Source organism: Cottoperca gobio, chromosome 15 (assembly GCF_900634415.1).
Source record: "Cottoperca gobio chromosome 15, fCotGob3.1, whole genome shotgun sequence".
Lineage (NCBI taxonomy): Eukaryota > Metazoa > Chordata > Actinopteri > Perciformes > Bovichtidae > Cottoperca > Cottoperca gobio.
The window spans coordinates 8,467,158-8,489,941 of NC_041369.1; the positions used below are offsets into that span (position 1 = coordinate 8,467,158).

Genomic DNA, 22,784 nt, shown 5'->3' on the forward strand with positions numbered 1-22,784 from the left:
GCTTGCATAATTGTGACTTCCAGGTGAATTTTTGCAATTTTAACACACTATTTACTAAGCCTTGTGCAGCTTCAACTAGTTAATGCTGAAGATATTTTGAAAAGTAACCTTAGGTCTAAGACAAGTGACAAGTTTGGCTTTTCAGAGAATCACGGCTACCTGAAATAGGCCATGTTGCCAACAAATCAAGTACGCAGATGATTTGGCATTCCTCTCAAGAATATTTTTTTAAAGGACTTATTACATGGCCCTGCTTTTTGAGCATACAGTATGTGTCTAATTGCCTTAAGTGCTGTCAGCTCTGAGTGGAGTAATCTTAATAATCTTGTGCACAAAATTTGTTTGCAACTGGCATCGAATGGAACTTCACTGTTAATATATGCAGTGCTGTTTTTTAGAACATCCAACAAGCACGTACGCACTGCGCCTGCGTGAGTGGCAATAACTCTCCACACCAGCAGGCAGCGGTAGCCTGTATTCGTCATTCAAACGAGGCAACCGGAAGACCTCGGACAGCGTAAATACAAACAAGAAATGGTTCAATTGCTTCATTCCAGATGGCTATGATGTTGTAAAAATCTTGTATTCAGATAAAATGAAGATGAAAAATAAACGCCTTCTTGACTAGTCGTTGTGCATTGATTAGCTAAAGCTAAAGACCCAATCCGCTGTCGATTCAACATGCTGAATCTGCTGCGGAGGCTGTCGACGGGCTCAAGAAATGCCGATGGCCCACGACACACCACAAAAACAAGGCCAACAGACGCTCACCGAAAGCCAGACATTAACCGACGGCCGATATCGCCTTAGTGTGTCGTGGCCTTTACTCAGAGCTCAAGTTGCTGAGGCATGAAGTATCAGTATCAGTTTGATCAATCAAATCCTGTAAACGTGGATCATTTGGAGAGCTGCAACCGATACCAAACAAAGAGTCTACAGCTTTGTTCGGAGTGACTTCCTCTCCGTGATCACCGCAACAGTTGTGTTGAAGTCGTAGACGTGACTAATGAGAAGTCAGTCAGTCCGTTTGGAGAGACTGTCAGAGTTGGCTGACATCATGTGTCCTGCCTGGTGAAATATCAGTAATAGTGGACTATTAATCTCATGACGGTGGACAGAACGTGAACTTTTCTGACAGCATATTAATATCTACACGGCCTTTAATCAGGCCACAGTGTCAGAGGATTATTTTAAGACCTGGCTGGGCCACTCCTCTCTGGATGAACCCAGATGAAAGACAGACTATCCAACATCAGAGACAGAAAATGAGTTCATTACTGTAATTAGGCTTCTCTTTTTTTCTCCCCATCTCTACTTCGCCATCCCTCCCCCCTGTTCACCAGGCCTTGTGTCTTAAACACCCATAATGGCGATGCATTACTCCAGTAATAAAGGGCTGTTAGCAAAGCACACCGCCCACCCTCCATCTGCTGCCTCCCTTGCACACACAGCCACAAAGACAAGGACAGAAAACAGCCTCCTTCAGGTCACACAGAAGATGGATTCTGCTGACCAAGTAGCCTGTGGCACTCTCTATTTGTTGGGGGTGCAGGGGGGTGGATGTGGAATGAGACATGGTACAACTGTGTTCATTAATCACTGTCACAGGGAAAGAAGCTAATAGAAGGCAGGAAAGGGAAACACAGACCACTATGTTCACTGGTTTATCCTGTCCTGCCCTCAGTGTGAAATAAAGGCCGGCTAACCCTTCCCTGACCCTGTGTAACGGAACAAACGGGGAGACGCTAGACAGTATAAACATAACAAGTTTGTTTGTTTGTTTTTTTTAAACTATAAACTCACAGCAGTGGGAAAGAGATTGGAAGTGAAACCAGGAAGCTATGTAACACGGATGATTTCTTTTCTTTTTATTGCTGAGTTAATATCTTGATTTTGTCCATTTTTACATTTGTGTTGACAGCATTACACCGCTCCATTTTAAAAAATGTTTTACCTGCTGCCACAGACTACGGTGAAAAGTCATTCATGCTGTTTTGCTGTCATGCTTTGAGATTACAGTGTCAGTTTCTTTGTTCTTCTTGTTCTCAGTCATCCGTTAAAGCCTCTGTTGGAGTGTCCCCATTGATAAAGCTGTTTGCACAGGTGGCACATTTTGCTGTCACTAGCTCCAATTGTGTGCGTGAAAGGACTGTGTTCAGTCAACGCGTGACATTTGGTTGTTGGTCAGCAGACCGCCATATAGTCACCTCTGCTCACTGTCATGCCTGGGAAAGAGACCTAAGCTATAGATTTATATGTTTTGGTTGACCTATAGAAACTCAAAATAGATTCACAAATATTTCTGAAACAATTATCCTTCTAAAAGTATTACCAAATACCAGACATGTTTATGTATACTTCATATAGTGGTCATTGTTAGGTTCTGCTTACAAAAATGATGTATATTGTTTTATATCGTTATGACTTAGTAGTGCTGGAATGGTACTAAGTACATTACATCACAGACTGTTCTTTAGTACAATTTTGAGTTATATTCTTTTTGATGGTTACTAGTTACTTTACATGTTTTGATTAATAATACAAAATAATCAACAACTAGTTTCGTTAATAATATATTAATAAATATTAATGAATGGATAATTATAAAGAATTTATATCATAATTCTTCATGAGTACTTTTGGTACCTAAAGTATATTTTGATACTAGTATTTTTGTACATTTACTTGAGTATTTCTACACTATGGTATTACTACTTTTACTGAAGTAAAGAAGAGTACTTCTTCCACCATTGCATCAGTTATGAGTATACTAAACTTTGAATGGGAGAATTCACTTTTGTAACTTAGAATTAATTTGCTTTTTTTATAGAAATAATAAAACCAAATCCAACTTAATATCCAAATCTACCACGTTAGCCTTTTCAGACACAAATGTTTGGCATTGTTGAGTACAACCCGGCATATATTTCATTATTCATCACTCACCAACTGTAACAAAACAGTACTCTCCGCTATGTTATGAATTCACAAACACAACACAAAATATTGCTGTCCTCTCTAAGCCTTGTGTTTAATACTGTGACACTACAATTTCCTGCTTGTAAATGAAGCCGAGTTCATAACCAGACCAGTCCGTAATGGGAGAGAGTATTGTGGATAGTTTGGCAGTAGAAGGTATCATTATCAATCTACTTCTACACATTTGGGTCATGCCTGCATTAACCTGTATTTGGCCCAGACTGAAGCGCATACTTTATGATTGCAATGTTTCCGAGTCATCCCGAGTGTATTTGGTCTAGTCTGGAGGCCTGTAGCTAATCTTGATGTGACCCACATTTAAACTCCAAAATAGTTTACCCTCCTCACTAACAGTAAATGAGAAATGTAAACAGTTGTCTGGGAACGGAAGATCGTATTAAAGGAGTGAAACCTCTCAAAGAGTAGATCTTTACAAGGCTTCCAATCTTCACCGAAGCAAAAAAAACAAAAGAAAACTAGCAATCCACTGCCCTGTTCTCTGTGATGTGATGGGTTCACTTTAAAACTCATGGGGTTTTCACATGATTCCAGAAGTAGGGGGAATGAGGCACACAATCAGTCCCATAGAACACGAAAAAAACATTTAGGCCAATGTAGGAAGACTTGTAGTCACTATTGGGGCATGGTGTAATCTTCCATGCAGAAGTTGGGGGGAGATGAATCCAGTCACTTACCCCCACTGGACCCTGCTACATATCTAATGGCATGGGATGGGATTGATGAGAGAGAGGAGTCGATCACTTCTCTTAGAGTTTTGCTTCTAGCGTCAGTATACAGTGCAGTCTTTGTTAGCGTCTGTATTACATTGTCCATGTCAAATTGTTTGGAAGAGGATATACAATATGACCAACCCGGCGCTTATTTAACAAACTTCTACACATGGCTGATGTACAGAAACATTACTCAAGGATATAAATATAGAAACCATGTGAGTTTGCAGTGTTTGTATCAAACATTTGAAATACCCAAGAGGGAACAAAACTGCTTTCCAAGGACACGCCGAACAATGTTTCTCTCTGTCCTCAGGCTGATATCAGCAGTTGTATTCATTAACCTGAACATCTTTTGTCTGTTTATCATTGGAAAAAAACTGAACAAGGGGAAAGAGTAAATATCCTTTTCTGTAGTTACGGTATCGGGTGTGGACCACAACCTTAGTGAATTTCCTGCAATTATATTACTTTTCAGTTTGTTATTCGCCATAACCAATTTACCTCATCGGGTCCTTGTTAATTTTCTTCCTAACCAACTACATCAGATAAAAAGGCGAAGTGGCGTTGAATATGCAAATCTACCCTTCTGTATAATTTGCAGGCTTGATAATGCTGCGAGCGGTTGGATCAGATATTGGTACATGTGAACATTTAGCTGAACATCTGCCTCTTGTTGCTGTAATTTGCTTCACCGCCATCTGTTAGGCATTGGCTGGAAGCACCAACAAAGATATACATCTATCTTGTTATAAACCCATAATGGCTCCAGCTCCTCTGAAATACACTAATTAGCCGTATTCGATGATATGCTCTGCATAGTTCCTAAGCTAATGCAGCCCTACATACCCCTTTTTAGTGGGAGTTTATTACAAGATAACAGGGTACAGACAATTTAGGTCAGAAGTATGATAATTTTTACAGCTCAACTGAATGTGCTGTGTTTTGGGGTCATTTTGAGGAATACAAACTGCCATTTCCCTATGTTTTAAAGTAAAAATGTCTCGGTTACAGTGTGCTAACCCTCTCGCTGTGTGCTAACATGTTCTTCTCTGTTTTTGTTTCTGTGCCATAGAGCCAACTCTTCCAGCTGTCGTTCTGCATTGGCGGCACGCTGTGAGAAAAGACTCCACTCCGCTGTGCCTCAGCGCCCCTCAGACACTTGTCCTTGACATCCAAATGCTGTGTGTCGATCGTCGTGCCAGCCGTCTTCTGTGAGTTATGACGACGGCTGCTTCATTGATTCAGGAACGAGGCTCCTCCTCCGCTCACCAGTGAGCAAATCACATAATGTAATGAAGAAGGGTCCTAAAAGTCTGCTCTTCAAGGAGTCTGCTGGCAGGATATGAGTATTTTGAGCCCTGTGACAGATAACAAATCAAACATCACGGGAATTGTGGGAGGCCCAGAAGAATACTCCAGAGCCATGCAGTCAGAGGAGCTATTCAACAGGAAACTCAAAGCCCTGAATGGCAGCATGGGACCACCAGCCCCCAACATGCAGGGGAAACCTGACTGTGCAGGCAAAACAAATGGTAATCCAGCCATGCCTAAAATGGGCGTCAGGGCCAGGGTGACAGACTGGCCACCAAGGAAAGATGGATGGGATGGACGGCCTTCACCAAACTATCAGAGTGTCATACCAATATTTCAGAACGGTCAGCAGGAACATACTGTGGAAATACTGGAGCAAGGCGAATCAGTCTGCCTAGAGGTAGACTACACTGACAAATACACACTGAGTGACCTCCTCAGCCACTCCCCCCTGAAGGGTCTCCATCCTATCCGCCAACGCAGTAACAGTGATGTTACCATTAGTGACATTGACTCCGAGGACATAATGGACCAGCACGCTGTCAATCCAAACACTGGGGCCTCTCTGCACCGTGAATACGGCAGCACATCCTCCATTGACCGTCAGGGCCTGAGTGGAGATGGCTTCTTTACCATGCTTAGGGGCTACCGAGTGGACACCCTGGACCACCGTAGCATACCACCCATGGGTTTCCCCGAGTTGTTGCGCTGCGACACCTCCCTCTCCCCCAGCCTGCAGACAGCAGCCCAGATCGCCAGGGGCGAGATAGTCCACATTCCAGGCTACGACTACATAGACAGCTCTCTCCTCTACAGCCGGGAGCCTGAGAAGTCCTTCATGAGGCGTCTTAAATCAGAATCATCTGAAACGTCTCTGTTCAAGAAACTGCGGACCATAAAGAGTGAGAGTGACGCCTTGCGGCTGTCATTAGAGGATGACCGGCGACCACTCAGCTTTCAAAAATGCTTTGCGCACTATGATGTCCAGAGTGTTCTTTTCAACATCAGTGAGGCGGTGGCAGGCAGAGCGAACCTGTGCCAGAGGAAGAACACCACCACTGGGGCTTCAGCTGCCTCAGCTGGACTCGGGCCAGGCGCTGTGGTCGGACCCGGAGGTGGAGCTGTGGCTGTGGCTGGACCTGGACAAGGGATAGATGGCGGAGCAGCAGGATGTAGCAGTGGAAATGCACCCATGTTTGAGTCTCCACTAGGCAGCAGAGAGGACTTGAACCCCAAGGAGAACCTGGATGTTGATGAGGGGGACCGGAAGAGCAACAGCTTAGTTCTGAGCTGTCCACACTTTCGCAATGAGATCGGTGGGGAGGGCGAGAGAAGGATCTCCCTCTCCAGAGCCAACAGTGCCAACTACAGTGGAATATCGGAGAGCTGCTCTTTCGAATCATCTTTAAGTTCCCACTGCACCAATGCAGGAGTGTCTGTACTGGAGGTGCCTCGAGAAAACCAGCCTATCCACAGGGAGAAGGTCAAACGATACATCATCGAGCACATCGACCTCGGAGCATACTACTACCACAAATACTTCTATGGGAGAGGTAAGGAATACTTACGATGTGTGATGCTTGAGTTAAAATAGATTAAACAGTGATGACACAGAAGGATTGAAATTACTCAATGTTGAGGAATTGTTAAACTTTCTAGGCCAAATCCATCTTCTTGAAACGATGCGCAATGCTGTGTGAGAGCAAGTTTCCAAACAAAACAGCCTCTGCTCATTGGGTCAGATATGTTAACTGCCCCGTTATTTTTGTAGGACCAGATGAAATAAGGGCCAGAACAATAGCAGGCTTGTGTTGGTTGCGAGGGTGTGTGTTTCACTTCCTCGGGAGAGGAGTGGTCATGTCCTCCCTGTGATATTGCCCTGAACCCTGCGGAGAAGCGGTGATTAGTCATGTGAGATGAGAGAGGTGAGCGAGAGGGTGTGTTGCAGCTGTTCCCTGTGGGGGCTGCAGGGGTGTGACGACCCCTCCAATGAAACTTTAGGGTCAGTAAAACTATGCCAAGGTCCCAGGTCCCCTCATTAAAACACCTATGCGACCGACGCTGGAAATACCACACAGACCTCGACCCATCACTGCATTACACATATCTGTTTTTCCCACTGTCTGTGTTCGTTGCTCTCAGCAGATTGAGTTACCCATTCTTGAGCCTCTCCAGAAAACAGCTGCTTCACCTTTCACACTGAAAGATGCCTGACCTTCTTCAAAAAGAAACTCTGTTAAAATATTCTGTGTGACAGTGTGCAAACTCAATCGAGGCTCAAAGTTCTCCAGTCTACGAGAGCATTACGGAATCTGCTCCACTTACAGAATGTTTGAATATAAAATTGAGCGTACTCGCGCATAGTAAACGCATCCCTGGTGTAGCTGTATTATGTTTTTAACCTAATTCTGTGGAAGCCCAATGTATAATACAAATGCCCCATGTTGCTGTCAGTTTCATTTTGATGTAATAGCTTTAACAGGAGATGTCTTTTTCACAGTATGTGGATGTAGCCCATGCCCTTTTTTCATGAGGTGTTTTATCGGAGAGACAAGTCTGTCGTCACCTCTGCTTCACCATAAACGCACACACATACACCATCACACAAACATGGCTGGGTGTCACCACTTTAGAGCAAGCTTTTATCAACCTGGGCTGAACATTGATCCTATTGATTGCCTAAAACCCTCCTTCCCTTAGCAACAGGAGTGTTTCTCCCCAGACTGCCCTAATGGACACAATGTTTCCTCCACACCCATGGGCCAATACTTGTTACACACAGGTCATGGTTACTTATATGTGGGTAGACATTGAGATATATGGAAAAGAAGGTGAATCAAGGGTTCAAAGTATTTTTAGAAGTGAATGGATGATCGTTTTTGGTCGGATCACAGTGCCAACACTGTACACACCGGTACTGGGTAGAGAGGCTACACATTTTCTTGGCCATAAAACCATCATGCAGCACATGTGTCCACATTTGATCAGCTTTGAATGGTTTGCTGATCGACCGGTGCATCCATAGTAACGGGTCGTTGAGAATTAATCATGTAAACTGTGCCTTTTGGAGATCTTTAACCTAAAATACAGTTTTAGAGTAGCAAATGTAAAAAGTAATGACATGTGCAGGACTTTTTAAAGATTTTGAAGGCATTTCTGCAGTTACAGGGAAATGAAAAAGAGGCATTACTTGACATGACAATCAAAGTCATCCATTTTGCAACCTTTGGCAAATTGTCAACACCAAGTGATGAGTATTCGTGACATGTTATAGAAATGTGTTGACAAAAAGCAAAAGCTTTCCACTAGAGTCAACACTGTCTCCCTCACTGTGCTGCTGGTATTCTAATGCGTAGTGGCTCATATGCAAAGAGGCCACTAGGCCTCCTACCATCATTTGACCTTACGCCTCACAGAACATTTCAGACTCAATCCCCTGTCCCTGACAAGCTCTGCATTCCTCAGGCGGTTAACCCCGCGTTGCCTCTATACCGTTAATTTATTATTAATGCTGAAATGCACTTTGCCCCCGACGTTAATGCCACAGTGACGAGATTTAGAGTATTTACATTGCATGCACTCCACAGCATGGATGCAATGCCAAAACTTCTGCAGAAATCTCTTAGCAAATGTCAGTGCTTTAAATCCCGGCTGAGGTTTTTCTTTTGTTGTCTGCTAAATCCAGGTCTTTCTCCCCGGCTTTAGCCTGGATTAGGGGGTGTTTGCTCAAGGCACCACTTTTTGTGTGCGAAGCTTTGCTCCGGTCCATGTCCTAAACACACACGCATAAATACATAACACACATACCTTGACCTTTTTATTAGTATGTTTTGTAATAATACTATATCTTTACGAAATTCTCATTAAGTACACTGTATTGTGAGTGGTTATTTAGGCAGTAATATTACATTTCAAATTGAATAGTTGTTATCAACGCAGAAATGACTAACGGTTCTTATGATGCTTAAAACTAACAACACAAGAAATGTAGTCTAAAGGACAAAAATACTCTGAGGCTGACCAGAGGGGACATCCTGGTGACCTAGTGGTTTAGGGCACATACCATGTAACCACCGGGTTTAAATGTATCCAGGAAACTCTGCCTTTTCTTTCTCTCCCTATATATTCTTCCTGCCTGCATGGCCAATAATCGAATTTCATCAACATGTCATGAAAACAAAAGCAAAAATGACCTTGAGTGATGTATCCCTTAATTTAGCATGTTTTTTGTAGCAGGAGCCGACTGTCTATCTGTAGTTGGATGATTCATGGTCCTGTGGATGAGTCCAGATACATAAAGCCCCCCAAAAATTCAATTTCTTCTCTTGTAGTTCTGAGTTATTATTTTTTAAGTCCCAAATTCTTCATCTTTTAATACTGAAATCATGCTAAACAAAAACATGCCCATGTCTGTAATAATACTTAACTGTTATATCGTGAGAAGCACAATGCTGTGTGGAGTATATGGGTCAGAGTGGGTCAAACTGTGTCCAGGACTCTTATTTTTTAATTTCTTTGTTTTGCTTTGTAAATCCCAGTGCTACACACTACGCTCTAATCCAAAGTGAATCCATTTCAAATCTCCACAGGACCCCTGCTGCTTTCTGTTATCAGTGTCACAGCTCGCCCAAGGGCAATCCACATAAGTAAATAAGTATATGGACTGAATAATATAAATCATATAAATGCAAAATCAATGTTTTGAAGAGGTTGTGAAAAAGGTTATAGATTCTTATTCTGAAAAATCAGGCTCTGTTTAATAAACGACTTTCTAAAGGCTTTTCAATTCAGTGAATTCGATCAACTCGGAGCACTTAATGTGATTAATGTCTATTATAATGTATATTATAATTATACTTATATTTCTTACTCGACTTTCAGAGCATCAAAACTACTTCGGAGTCGATGACCATCTGGGACCCGTGGCGGTCAGCGTCCGCAGGGAGAGGCTGGATGATGGGAAGGAGAAAGATGGAATGCAGCACAATTATCGAGTCACCTTCAGAACCAGCCAGGTAACTATAAGACAAAGATGTGCTCTTTTTCTGCACTGCTTGTTGTCTCAAACAATCATAGAACTATTAGGTGTGCATGGTAGAATTTCTATCGCTCTATTGAAGAATTGACTACCAGCCCGAACATGCTTTTAAATTATTTCTCTTATACATTGCATTCAGCAAGACATGTTTAGGTCGCTTAGCTCAGGGCTCATTCAAGCAGTACAGGAGTTCAGAAATGCTTCAGTACCCCTGAAAACAAGAGGAGGCTTCTCGCAGCTCTCCATTCCTAAATCTGCTCCTACCACCCTAATGTGCCCTGTGATTCTGTGCCAGTTGTGACTCAGTTGGTTAGTCATGCAAGCACTGATGCAGCAGTCTATCCAAGTCAGCGTGATCAACACAACACCCAATGTGATTAATCCACAAACTGAGATGCACAGTGCCACCGTCCCTGGTGGTACAGAAACCTCTCCTTGATTGATGCTGGGTGGTCTCATCCACTGAATAATTTAGGTGCAACAGATGTGTCAGGCAGGAAAATGTCACTGATATCCACTGCCGTTCTTGGTGTAAAGCACCACTCCCACGATAAAACAATGTATCTGGGTCACGGTAGCCCTGCAAGTAGCACGCAGACAATGTTTCAACTCCCCAACTGCTGAAGCATCTATTTGCGAGTACTCCTATCATTTAGCCCCAGCACTCTCTGCCTCTCTCTGTCTCACTCTCACGGTCAATCCTCTCTAAGTCTGCTAAGTAATCTCCTTTTCAGAAAGCCTCTGTCGGACAACCGTTGACTGCTGACATTCACGTCCACAGGCTGTGCGGATACAAATGGGATTCATGAGCGTAAAATGTGTCTGTAATGTTCCAAACAACAACACGGGGTCACAGAGTGGGTGTTTCGAAGCTGTTTGGGTCAACGATTACCGGCACATTAATGATCTCACTTGTAAAATACCACTTAACATCTAATGCTCAGTTAGCCTCTCTTAATTATTTAAAATGTGATTTCCTAATGTCTTCCAATGAAGCCGCTATGGAGCCATTGCCCTAAATAATATGGCGTAACATAACAATATATTATGGCTCACAGAGCAGATAGCATAATAAACATTTCCAACATTTAGAAATAAATTAGAAATGCCATCCAAGTGAATAAAATCGCTCATTCACACACTTATTGACCCACATGGAAATAGTGTACACACAGTCCTAACCTTAAAGGGACAATTCACCCCAAAATCAAAAGGCATATTTTCTCAATCTAGATTTCTTTGTGTGCGAGTTGTAGAGTGTTGTCCATGTAGACGTCCTCTTCCTCTTGGATATAATGGAACTAGATGGCACTTGGATTACTCAAGATAATCCACAGACTTTGTAGCGAGCAGTTCTATTTAGGAACTATTTTCTTTTTACCAAACTACAACCGCCAACTCTATCATCGCGCAGAAGGAGGTGTGCTTCTCCTCATGGACGAGAGGCTTAAGCGGTTTAGTTCGGGAGAAAGAAAATAGTTATTCCATAAAACTGTCCCTTTGACACTTTGCTTAACTGGATAAAACTTCATCATCCGTCTTTCCTGCCAGCTGACCACACTCCGTGGAGCCATCCTGGAGGATGCCATTCCATCCACTGCAAGACACGGGACTGCCCGCGGCCTGCCACTGAAAGAAGTGCTTGAATACGTCATCCCTGAGATTAATATCCAGTGTCTGAGGCTGTCCCTCAACTCCCCCAAGGTCCCGGAGCAGCTACTCAAGCTGGACGAGCAGGGGGTGAGTACATCGAGATGTCTTCAATGTTTTGGTTAAGTGACGTGATCAGGGACATTTGTTGGACAGGAAGTGCTTCTAGTTGCTCTTTGTACAAAAGTCGCAGTGTAAAAATGACAATTTGTGGTTATATGGGTTCTATGACTTGTCCGGACGCAGTTACTTACTGGAGTCTTGTTGTCACTGAGGTTTCCAGACAACCAGTGGACAAGACGAGAAATAATGCATCTCATAAGCCCCATAAAACCACACATTATGGCTTTTGCTCTCCGTTTTTTGTACGGATGAAACATAGATATAGTGTGCTTCATTAATGAATGATTTGACAACACCCTATTTACTGTGATGGTATCAGCAAATAGTTTATTACTGCAGGTCCTAGAATACCGTTGGCAGCTAAACAAACTAATGTCATTTTAATGAAGAAGTCAGGCAATAATTGTCCTTATTCCATAATTCTGTGAGGAACCATGATCTGATGCTGCACACGTAATGAGTCTGTGAATGTTGGAAGTACTTTGTTCCCTGGCTGAGAAGCCTGCAGCTCTTCATCTAACAGCTCACTGTGGCTGCTCTGGACTCTTATATTACTCCTGCAATATTTCAAACTGATCCACTGATTCAAAATGACCGTTGTCTTGTTTTGTAGACTGATTTTTGATGAACAATAGCTGTTAGTGTCAAGCTCACTGACAAACACATAGCATTTACTGCGACTACTTCATAATAATAACCTGGTTTTGCAAGTTAAGTGCTTTTAATATGAAGCTGCAGCAGTAGGAAATGTTCGGTTTGCATTAGCTGTAACTTAACAGCATATTTTCTGGGAATGTTACCTCGGACTCCTAGCTCGTAATACTGCAAATATATAAATATTGCAATACATTCTTCAGTGGGCCATAGGCTCCACCCCCATTGTGTTATCTCATAGATGGTGACTTAACAAGACATTCATTTAAATGAAAATCTTTGATGTTATTACTTTAAGTAGTGCTGGTAGGTGGATTTAGTTATCTTCTGATGTATCTAGTTTCAGTCTTTATGCTAAGCTAACCAGCTGCTGGCTGTAGCATCACTGTTTAAAGGGCAGATATACGAAAGGTATCAATCTTTTCCTCTGACTCTTGGCAAATAAGCATATTTCCGAAAATGTTGAACTATTCCTTTAAAGAAGGTAAAGCCATAGCCCATTCACTAATTTCCTGTTGTTTAATTGTGAAGCCATCACTGCCACATATCAGTATTATGAATAATGTCTACGATTTGATAATGATGTACTTTATTGATGCTATGCTATAGATCTCATATTTCAGGTCTACCTGTCTCTATTTCTGACATTTGCGTCAGCTGTAGAAGGAAACCTGGAAAGGATTAACTTCAAAAAGCAGGAATCTTTGTCCTGCATGCGGGCTTCTTATTATAGATGAACACAGGCTCCCGTAGGGAAGCACAAGACAGTCAATATCACACTTAATTAGAATCAATATGAATCCCACACTCTGTGTGGCCAGCATCGACTACTTTGAGTCACATTTTCTGCTGATATGACACTAAGAAGCGAGTTAAAGTAACTCACTTTTGACAACTTACTTCATCTGAGAGCAGGTGATTTGGTATTCTGCCTGCATTGCGGAGAATGCCATCTTGCATTATCTCTGTTTGAATAAAATGGCTATTAGTGATATGGGCTCGCTGTAGTTGCAGGTGTCAGAGATGGATTCAATGTGTGATCTTAAGGCCTTTCATTTTTCATCTAATTAAACTGCAAGATTGAAAGGAGGGTGGATTAGCTGGTGCTGTATTGCTTGTCGTACAATCAGAAGATTGGCTGCTTATTAGTGTAATTACATTCATTAGCATGAGCCCATCCTTCCAATTGACGGGGGAAAGACTCTTTATAATAGAAAGTGTCAGCCATGTCCCTCTTGTATATTAAGATTTTGCTACACACATAAACAAGAGCAGTGTAGTGTCCTCTCCAAAGCAAGTTAAATGCACTTAAGATGATGACAGACTTTGTGTATCAAATTATGGCAAAGTAACTTTGTAAGTAAGTGTACGCGGAAGTGCTTCCTGCCAGATCTCAAGGAGCTGATACGGGAGTTTGTTCACCTGCCATACAACTCCTCACGTCTTTGGTATGAGAAGTTGTCTGCAGAATAGATACACTCTTTTGATACAAGACAGAAACTGACACACAGGGGATAAAAAGGCAATAAAGTAATGTAGGAAAGTACTTTCAGTGGAGAAGAGCCCAGCATAAGTGGGGCTCAAAGCCCTTCCAACTGGCACTCCTCCTCACAGTACTCAAACCACGCCCAGCGGAGGCCACTTTTATATTTGGACATCAGTATTTTTGAACACTCCTGTTTTAATCATTAATACTATGCCCGCTGTGCAAATGTTTATGTCAAGCACCCTGTAATCGCAAATCTTTTTTTAACCAAACTGGACTTCCACCGCCCAACTGATGTGTTTATGTGAGGAAGTTAATATTGGACAGGAAGAGATGCAACTCGAGTGGTCTGCCAGGCCTGTTTTTTTGTTTTCTTTGAGTGCATAATTTTCTTCTACCGCATACAGAAAGTGTTACTGAGGATTTTGTTGCGTTTGTATGCTCAATGCAAAATCCTATGTTTTTGTGTTGGAGTGTGTGTTTGTGTGTGAAAAAGCTTCTTTTTGCCGTGAACAGAAAGCACGTCTGGTGAATGAGAGTATCCCGGAGCCAGGCAGCCTTCACAATAACCTCATGATCAGTTCTGCAGAAAGAATATTCCTGAAAGCAGTGCTGTAATGGCCCTGGGTGTAAGAAGAGAACAGAGCATATGTGAATGTATTTTAGATCACAGTGAACCGACTGTGTGAAAGATGGACTGGGAAAAGCATTAGGCAGTAAATCAGACTTTTGAGTTGTGATTTTTTTTAGGAGATAGAAATCACAAATTCTACATTTTTCTAAGAAAAGCCATTGATGTAAAATGTGTATCTGTTCATTTCATCTGGAAAATAACAGAAATCTTGTTCAATAGAAACCACGTTTATCAGATGCCTCTGTTTCAGAATTAAAAATGTAATTTTAAGCTTTAATTCCTGATAATAAAGCGAGGATATGAACAAGATAAAGGCTAGCCTGCAGGTGTCTGCATGTAACTGCACATAATAGTTGAGCGATTAGTAAAGACAACATCGAAGAGGTCTGAGAAAGGTTACTAATCTTTCCCTCTCAATTATGCGGAACAAATTACGTTCTTCCTAACCTAGGAAACCATTCTCACGGCAGTGCTCTGTTTCATAACGTGATCAAAGAATAAATGCATGACCCCACCCAATTGCCAACGCTGCATATCAAGTTTACTTCCACTTGTCAACAGGTAAAGCCGTTGCAGGATCATAAATCACTCCTGATGCCCACAGCGACAGCTCGACTATGAGGTTCAGGCTCAAGTGAGATTTGTTCCATAAGTTTAATAGAGTAATCTACCACCTACTGAGGTTATTGCAGTGCACCTCTCCCTAATGTAAATCAATCCCCTGACACGATATTGAAACTTGATTTTCCTCCAAATCTACATTCAACATTCCCTTTTTTAGATATAGTTTCTGCCAAACTTGAACACTTCTGCCCCAAAAACAGCACAAATTGCAACCGCAACGTCTGTGTAATGATGCGTGCTTGTGGCCTGGTTTTTAAGAGCCTTCTTTTTCTTAATTTCTGCTGCATCGAGGACACTGCAGTGCAGACAGATGTCACGGTGATGTTGTATTTGGGCACCGCTGTATCCCTCAGGTGCGTCGCAGAGCTCTCCAAGGGGAATGTTGTCCTAATTTCTCTCTCCACTCATTGGGTATTTCTATCATTGCATTTATAGGTTGTTTTATTGTATTAAATAAAGGAGAGGTGCAAACTGTTTTCAGCACCCTCCAGCTCTGGATAAATAGATGGAGAGGAACGTTGGGTAAAAAGCTATATAAAGAGAAAAAGTAACTGCTGTCTAGCAGCTTATGCTCAGATTTTTAGCAAGTGGAATATTTTAGCTAAACACCGATCTGTTAACGGGGATAATGCTTTTTTTTTTTTAGTTGTGGCTGCTCTACCTTATCATAAGCTGACGCCGCCATGAACACATCAAAGGCGGTTACACAATGAGCTTTACCTCAGGAGCATTACTCGTGTGTATTTTCGTCCTGATGTGCACTTTTCAGGCACCGTCAAATTTGCACCAAAGGGCAATGTGATTGTCCTTGCCGTCGGCGGCTGGCCCGTTAAGAGGAGCAGGAGGTTAAGTGAGCCCATATAATTCAGGATGAAAAATAGAAGACCACATCATTGCACATGAGGCCATTTCCACTGGGCTTGATGGTATAATAGCTTCCCGTCCACCGCAGGAGCTTTAGTGCAGAGCAGACCGCCTGATGGAGGAAGTCATCATGACAACAGTGTCAGGAGCACACTGGGAACTGATAACCTGTAACGCAGGGAAAAGACAATTCCAATTTGATTCGGTATATAGATCATGTGTTGGCTTTCACATTCATAAAAACCTTTAGTTTTACCGTATTGACACATTTGCCCTGGATCAAGATCACGCTGTCCTCATCTGTGAATTGTTGGGTAACGGGTGACACGCAGACGGCTGTTTTTATTATTTCCCCCCTTTGACTCACTTTCTTGGCTAGCATCAGAGAGCTGTAAGTCATGAAAATTTCATGTTGGCGGAGGAACTCTCACTCTCACCGTGCGAGAAGATTTACTCTGTTTTATTTCTTCTTGTCTCTTCGTGAGACAAGTTCATATCAGACCTGTCCGTTCTGGATAATTTGAAAGCTTTCAGTGAAAACCTGTGAGATTTAGCTGGCTCGTGTATGTCTGTGAATACTCCTCTTTGTGACGTATATTATTATTATTAATATCTTTATTAAGGTGCTCTTTGTTAAACATTGGCTGAATCAAGAGTATTATTAGTGGGGTGTTAGGGAGATGAATGGCATTGCCATTCAATGCTTAATCATACAATTATTTTGTCTAGTATTTTGGTACTTAAGTAAATATAAGTGTTGCTTAAGTATTTTTTGTAAATATCAAAATGCTATTTCTAGGATCTTACAGAGTTTTTCTACCATAAAGCAAAGCTATCCTCCTGGTACATGTCTGTAACTCACTCCTTCGTTGCTCCACAGCTGCTCTTAAGTAGCAGCTATTCGCTCAGCTTGATTTATGCTCCTGAGATTTCATAGCTTGGCTTCACAAAAGGGGATTTCAGCTCTCTCCTAGAAGGGTTGTGACGGCCTTCACATTAGCTGTGACATGATGGAAAGTGGGCACTCTCATGCTTTTAAGTGCATAATGTACAACTCATACGAGTGTGGTGTGTGTGTGATACATATCAGCGACAGGAAATAATACTTACCCGCTGAGTGTCTGTGTATGCTCCTCATTCCAGCTAAGCTTCCAGCACAAGGTGGGAGTGCTTTACTGCAAGGCGGGCCAGAGCACAGAAGAAGAGATGTACAACAACGAGAGTGCTGGACCGGCGCTGGAAGAATTCTTGGATCTGCTCGGCCAGAGGGTGCGCCTCAAAGGCTTCACCAAGTACAGAGCACAGCTGGATAACAAGAGTAAGATGAAAGACACAAACTAAACATTCACAAAGTGAAAGCACACACACTTTCAATCCTGCTGAGTGCAGATGCTCTGCTTATAGTACCAGCATGGAAGTAAAGCAATGTACTGCTGTGGACGGGGCAGCAGCTAAACTTATTTTAGGCCCACCTAAAAATAATAATCAGTTTAAGTATGGGCTATATTTAGAATATCTTTACTGCTTTACCTTGATGGAAAGCCCTTTCTCGCCAAAGCCACCAGACTCCATTGACAAAAAACTTAATTTTACCGCTGCCTCGTTTGGTTAGCTTGTTTGCGTTTTTGTTTGACTTTGTTGTGTTGAAGGGTTAGTAATGAATCACCCAAGTCACACACTAACACAAACAAGCTAACCTATCCAGGCAGCGTTAGACCAGCAACCCCTTGTGTTCTGTGAAGTAAAATGACCGTTGAAGAGAGCATAGATAATGGCTACAGTTTCCCGTCAAAGTCTCACAGCAAGGTAAAGAGGTGAAAATGTTCCAAATATAGAGTATGCTTAAACTGATACAGATTCTTTTTTTTAAGGTGGCTAAAATATGTTTTTTGCTGCCCCCGTCCACAACAGTGCATAGCTTTGCTCCTTTGCCGTAACTCCTCTCTGTTTCTCCAAACTGGGGACGTACCTATAGCCATCTACTGTAAGATATACACTGACCATGGAGAAGTACCTCGCTCAACTCCACTTCAAAACATTCACACTATCCCTTTAATCTTTTCTATTGAATAACATCTTCAGCTTATCTAACGCAATGAACTTTTGTATGAGGCCGGAGACCTTGACTGCCCTCTCTTTTGTTACAGCGGATTCCACCGGCACACACTCTCTCTACACCACCTATAAGGACTACGAGCTGATGTTTCACGTGTCCACCATGCTCCCCTACACACCCAACAACAGACAGCAGGTCAGTAAACTCCACACGTCACACTCTATCCCCTTCAGCAGACCACCGTGTTTGCTTTACTGTCTGTTGAGCCGGTGTCTAATGGTGGTAATAAGTCCCTGAGCAGCTTCCTTTTAGGACATTTTCAATCCCGCCTGCCTGCCAATCTTCCCGAGAGGCTCATTTTGCCACGGTAATGACCTATCAGTTGAAAGCATGAACGTTGCCATGGTAACGGTACCCCACTGTAGGATTTTAATCAATGCATCCCCAGGGTCTGGACCCGACGTGGTATTAGACGGGCCTCTGTGTCTGCCTGAGCTAACAAGTGGAATTAAGTGGATGTAGTGGTGGACCGGCGAGCGATGGCCTGATAAAGCTGCAGTTTACAGAGGTTCACCATCTTAGTCTCCGCACTGCTTGAATGGAAGTACATTTTGAGCCCATAATGAAAGCTGTGGGTACAACCCTGCAGAGATATTAACAGTGAAGATACTGAAGGAGTCAGGGGCAGCATCTACAGTGGAACACTGCAAAGACCTTATCATGTGCCTCTAAAATGTCTGATTGGCAGGATTAGAGGGGAGTTTGTTCTCTTTTTTCTTTTCTCCTCCTCCAATTGTGTTTCATGGGGTGGGATAGTTTAATTTAATCCCTGGTGGTAATCTTCCAGCAGGCTGAAGCAGAGCTCACCCCACTCGTCTTTTCATCCTTTTCAATTCCCCTCTGAACCCTGTAATTCTGCTTTCTGCAGGATTTGGCCTCATGTTGACCCTCACTGACAACTTTATAGTAGCCAGAGAATGAGGTTAACTATCTGCACAATCCAACAATACAAGCACTCTAAATTGGGTTTGGGGGAAATATGTCTCCTTTACCTAAAATAGCCTAAATTGCGTTAGAAAAATGCAAAAAGAAAAAAGGCTTTTTATCTTGATTTGGAACAAAACTTAAAAAAAAAACATGAAGCTGTATGAACATGTTAATCTGAGTTAAGAGCTCTGTAAATGGTTTGTTGTTCTGCTTGTGGTGCTGCAGTTGTAATTCGACACTGAAATATTACGGGGTCTTTATTTTCCTTGGCTTTTCAACTGCTGACGAAATGCTGACGAACCCGACTGAAGTGGTGTCCTCTTGTGGATTCTTCTCAGAAACTAAACTGTTACTGATCCTGTTGCTTCAGTTTACTTGGAGCTTCTGCCGCTACATCTCCATTGGTCTGGTATGAGAAGTAGCTCATGGTGGCTGATGTTAGAGAACTAGATAGATTTATAACTCACAGACTACAAGTCAGTGTGCCTGCCTTTCTGTCCATACTTTGTTTTATCAATTACACATATAAACTTCTGAATCTTAAAACTACATGTTTATAAAGCTCTGTACATTTGGACTATTGTACTAATATTAACCATTTATTTTGTGCCTTTTTCTCCTTTTTCTGTATCCATTTCTCTCTCCTTTATATAGTTGTTAAGGAAGAGGCACATTGGCAATGATATCGTCACCATAGTATTCCAGGAGCCCGGGGCCCTTCCTTTCACCCCAAAACACATCCGATCTCATTTCCAACATGTGTTTGTTATCGTCAAAGTCCACAACCCCTGCACTGATAACGTCTGCTACAGGTAAATAAAACAAGTGTGCATCATGCCTGCAAGGCTTTCTCAAAGCTCTTTTAAAGATGAAAAAGTAGATGGTAAAAATGCAACATCTGAATTGGGTGGCATTGAGTCAAACCGCGAAACATTAGAGCGCCTCACTATGGGATAAGAAGCAAACTAATATCCTCAAGACAACTTAGAGGAATGTGTTGATCTTTGGATGCGCTTTACATAAATGTTTTAACCCTACAGCAACTTTCAAGAGCACATTTAAAGAATAATAATTATAGTCTGCTGAGTGCTTTCTGCGGTTTCTACCCTGACTTTATAGTAATGTGCGGGAATCACAAGGCTCTTTTGATCTGTTGATAACTGATGATACAGTTATTATCTTCAGAGGACACCTTGAAATTATGACTTACGACTCTCTCCTCAAGTGTTTCTGAAGTCAAGACAACTCTTGTTAATAACATTGTTGAACAGAGAAAGATTAGTCTGAGCTCCTCTGTCATTCCACCAGAAATAATTACCCTGAAAGCCATATCATTTCAACACTCTTCATATGGCTGCTCATTATATGTACATTTTAATACTTTTTCCTAACTGACACCACTGTTTGCTTCCTGTTTTCCAGCGTGGCCGTGTCCAGATCTAAAGACGTGCCTCCATTCGGCCCCCCTATTCCCAATTCTGTAACTTTCCCAAAGTCAGCCGTTTTCAGGGACTTCCTGCTCGCCAAGGTCATCAATGGTGAAAACGCCGCGCACAAGTCAGAGAAGTTCCGAGCCATGGCGACTCGCACGCGGCAGGAGTACCTGAAGGACCTGGCTGAGAACTTTGTTAGCACGGCTACTATTGAATCTGCTGTCAAATTCAGCTTCATCACCCTCGGAGCCAAGAAGAAGGAGAAGGTGAAACCCAGGAAGGATGCACATCTGCTCAGCGTGGGGGCCATCACCTGGAGCGTCCGTGCCCGGGACTTTGGCCAGTCGATGGACGTGGACTGCTTGCTCGGCATATCCAATGAGTTTATTGTACTCATCGAGGAGGAATCAAAAAATGTGGTCTTCAACTGCTCTTGTCGTGACGTCATTGGATGGACCTCAGGGATTATGAGCATTAAGATCTTCTATGAGCGCGGGGAGTGTGTCATGCTGTCTGCCCACGACAACTGTGGAGAAGACATCAGGGAGATGGTGCAAAGACTGGAGGTAAGATCCCTAAAGACTCAACTGTCATATCAGTCATTTTATACGTCTTAATGTCTTCTAGACCATAGGGGAGACGAGCTGATCCTTTGTAGCATAAGTAATGCCCACGTCTTCAATATCCCTCTCAAATCATATACCACACCATACAAAGAGATATGAAAACAGTGCGTCCACCTCAGAGAGGGAGTCATTCATTCTCTGTAGGAGTTCTCTGTGGTTAATTGAGGGTTTCCTCTTAGTTTGGCATCCAGTTTATTTTCTATATAATAAGCATATTCCGGTAAAAATAATTAAGTCTTTATACCAGTGGTGTGTCAGAAACGCTTTTAATGGATCGGCCAAGGTGCAGCCCAGGTTGGCACTAATGCAAACGTGCACAAACATGTACAGACAGATTAAATATCAACATTAGCCAAATATTCTTTCCTGTTCAGCTCCAGGGCAGATTCTGAGCACCAGGAAGGCCAAATCTAGGCTGTATCTTGTCGTGCGTGCTGCATTCCTCTTCACCCGTAGCTCAGTTTGGGCACTCTTTTGGAAATGACAAGAGAACATTTGGTCTTCTCTTTGCACTACATTGCTGGAGCAATGTTGTTAACTTATCTCTCAAAGGGCCAACAGCTATTTCTGCTGTGTCGACTGCTGATTAAATAGCCTTTTCATATCTTATGAGAACTTCCTTGTAGTAGTTTTAGTCCCAATATCTAATGTAAAAGCACTTTATTTATTTATTTTTTATTAAAGTAGTTCACCAGTATATTTTGCCTTTTAGAAAGAGACCTGTAAGTAACTCCTATGAAATGCGTAGTAGTAGCCTGTAGTCGTCAGAATTGCCCAGTAAATCTATTATGACTGTTTCACACATAAACTGCATGGCATGAGAAGGAAAATGGCTGCCTGTTACTTTTAATGGTGTAGTGAGGCATTTTACTTTGGGATAGTTGTGGTAGCTCTGTGGTGAAACAATGCATTCTGCAAATATTGCTCTTGCCTTTGTAGCTTTACTACTTACCACAAACCTTGTTATTCAATTTTCCTCATTATGTCAGCACAACTGTTGCTTGCTTAACCTATATCTATCCTGTCAATGCCACGCTGAGCTTCTGGTATTTTATTATATTTCCTTGCGTTCCTTCCCCTCAGCATTCCCGACAGAATTAACCCAAAATGTTGTCGTTTTCCTGACTTCCCCCTCGTCTGGCTGCTTGGTCTTCTGTCTTGTCCAGAGACGGGAGTGTCACTTGAATGTGAAATCAATGGAGTCTAGAGAGGATTATAGACCTCATGTTGATAGCTTTCTTTGGCTTATCACACTGAATCAGCAAAAGTGTACAGTTAAGCGTTTTGGTCACACAAGTACAGATGTTGTCCTGACCTGTATTTGATAGGATAAAACATGAAACATCATAGCATTTTTAATAAAAACTCCCTGCAGCAGTCGAAGACTAACGATCATGTGTTTTTGGCTCGTTCTCGATTTCGTGGATGTCTGGGGGCAGGTACAGGAGGAGGTAGCTTAAACGGGACACAACCCAGTTTTGAAGGAGAGGAAACACAGACTGTTTTTTTGGGTCTGAAAGGCTAAGAATAGAGGACACTTGGCCTCACTACTTCACTGCTATTGAGAACTATCCCCTTAGTCCAA

The 22,784-nt window shown here is 42.4% G+C and overlaps 1 protein-coding gene across 6 annotated transcripts in view; it reads left to right on the top strand.

The window, feature by feature from the left end:
• Positions 1–22,784, top strand: part of LOC115019743 (signal-induced proliferation-associated 1-like protein 2) — an 81,484-nt gene that overhangs the window by 23,928 nt on the left and 34,772 nt on the right. For 5 of the 6 annotated variants that reach the window (XM_029449301.1, XM_029449302.1, XM_029449299.1 and 2 more), the window contains exons 2-8: positions 4,786–6,577; positions 9,906–10,039; positions 11,614–11,802; positions 17,241–17,415; positions 18,245–18,348; positions 19,795–19,952; positions 20,563–21,139. In XM_029449301.1, the coding sequence (XP_029305161.1) occupies positions 5,056–6,577; positions 9,906–10,039; positions 11,614–11,802; positions 17,241–17,415; positions 18,245–18,348; positions 19,795–19,952; positions 20,563–21,139 (2,859 nt within the window). In that variant the 5' untranslated portion in view covers positions 4,786–5,055. Of the gene's footprint in view, positions 1–4,785; positions 6,578–9,905; positions 10,040–11,613; positions 11,803–17,240; positions 17,416–18,244; positions 18,349–19,794; positions 19,953–20,562; positions 21,140–22,784 lie in introns of those variants that run through there. The other variant, XM_029449300.1, reaches the window with a different exon arrangement.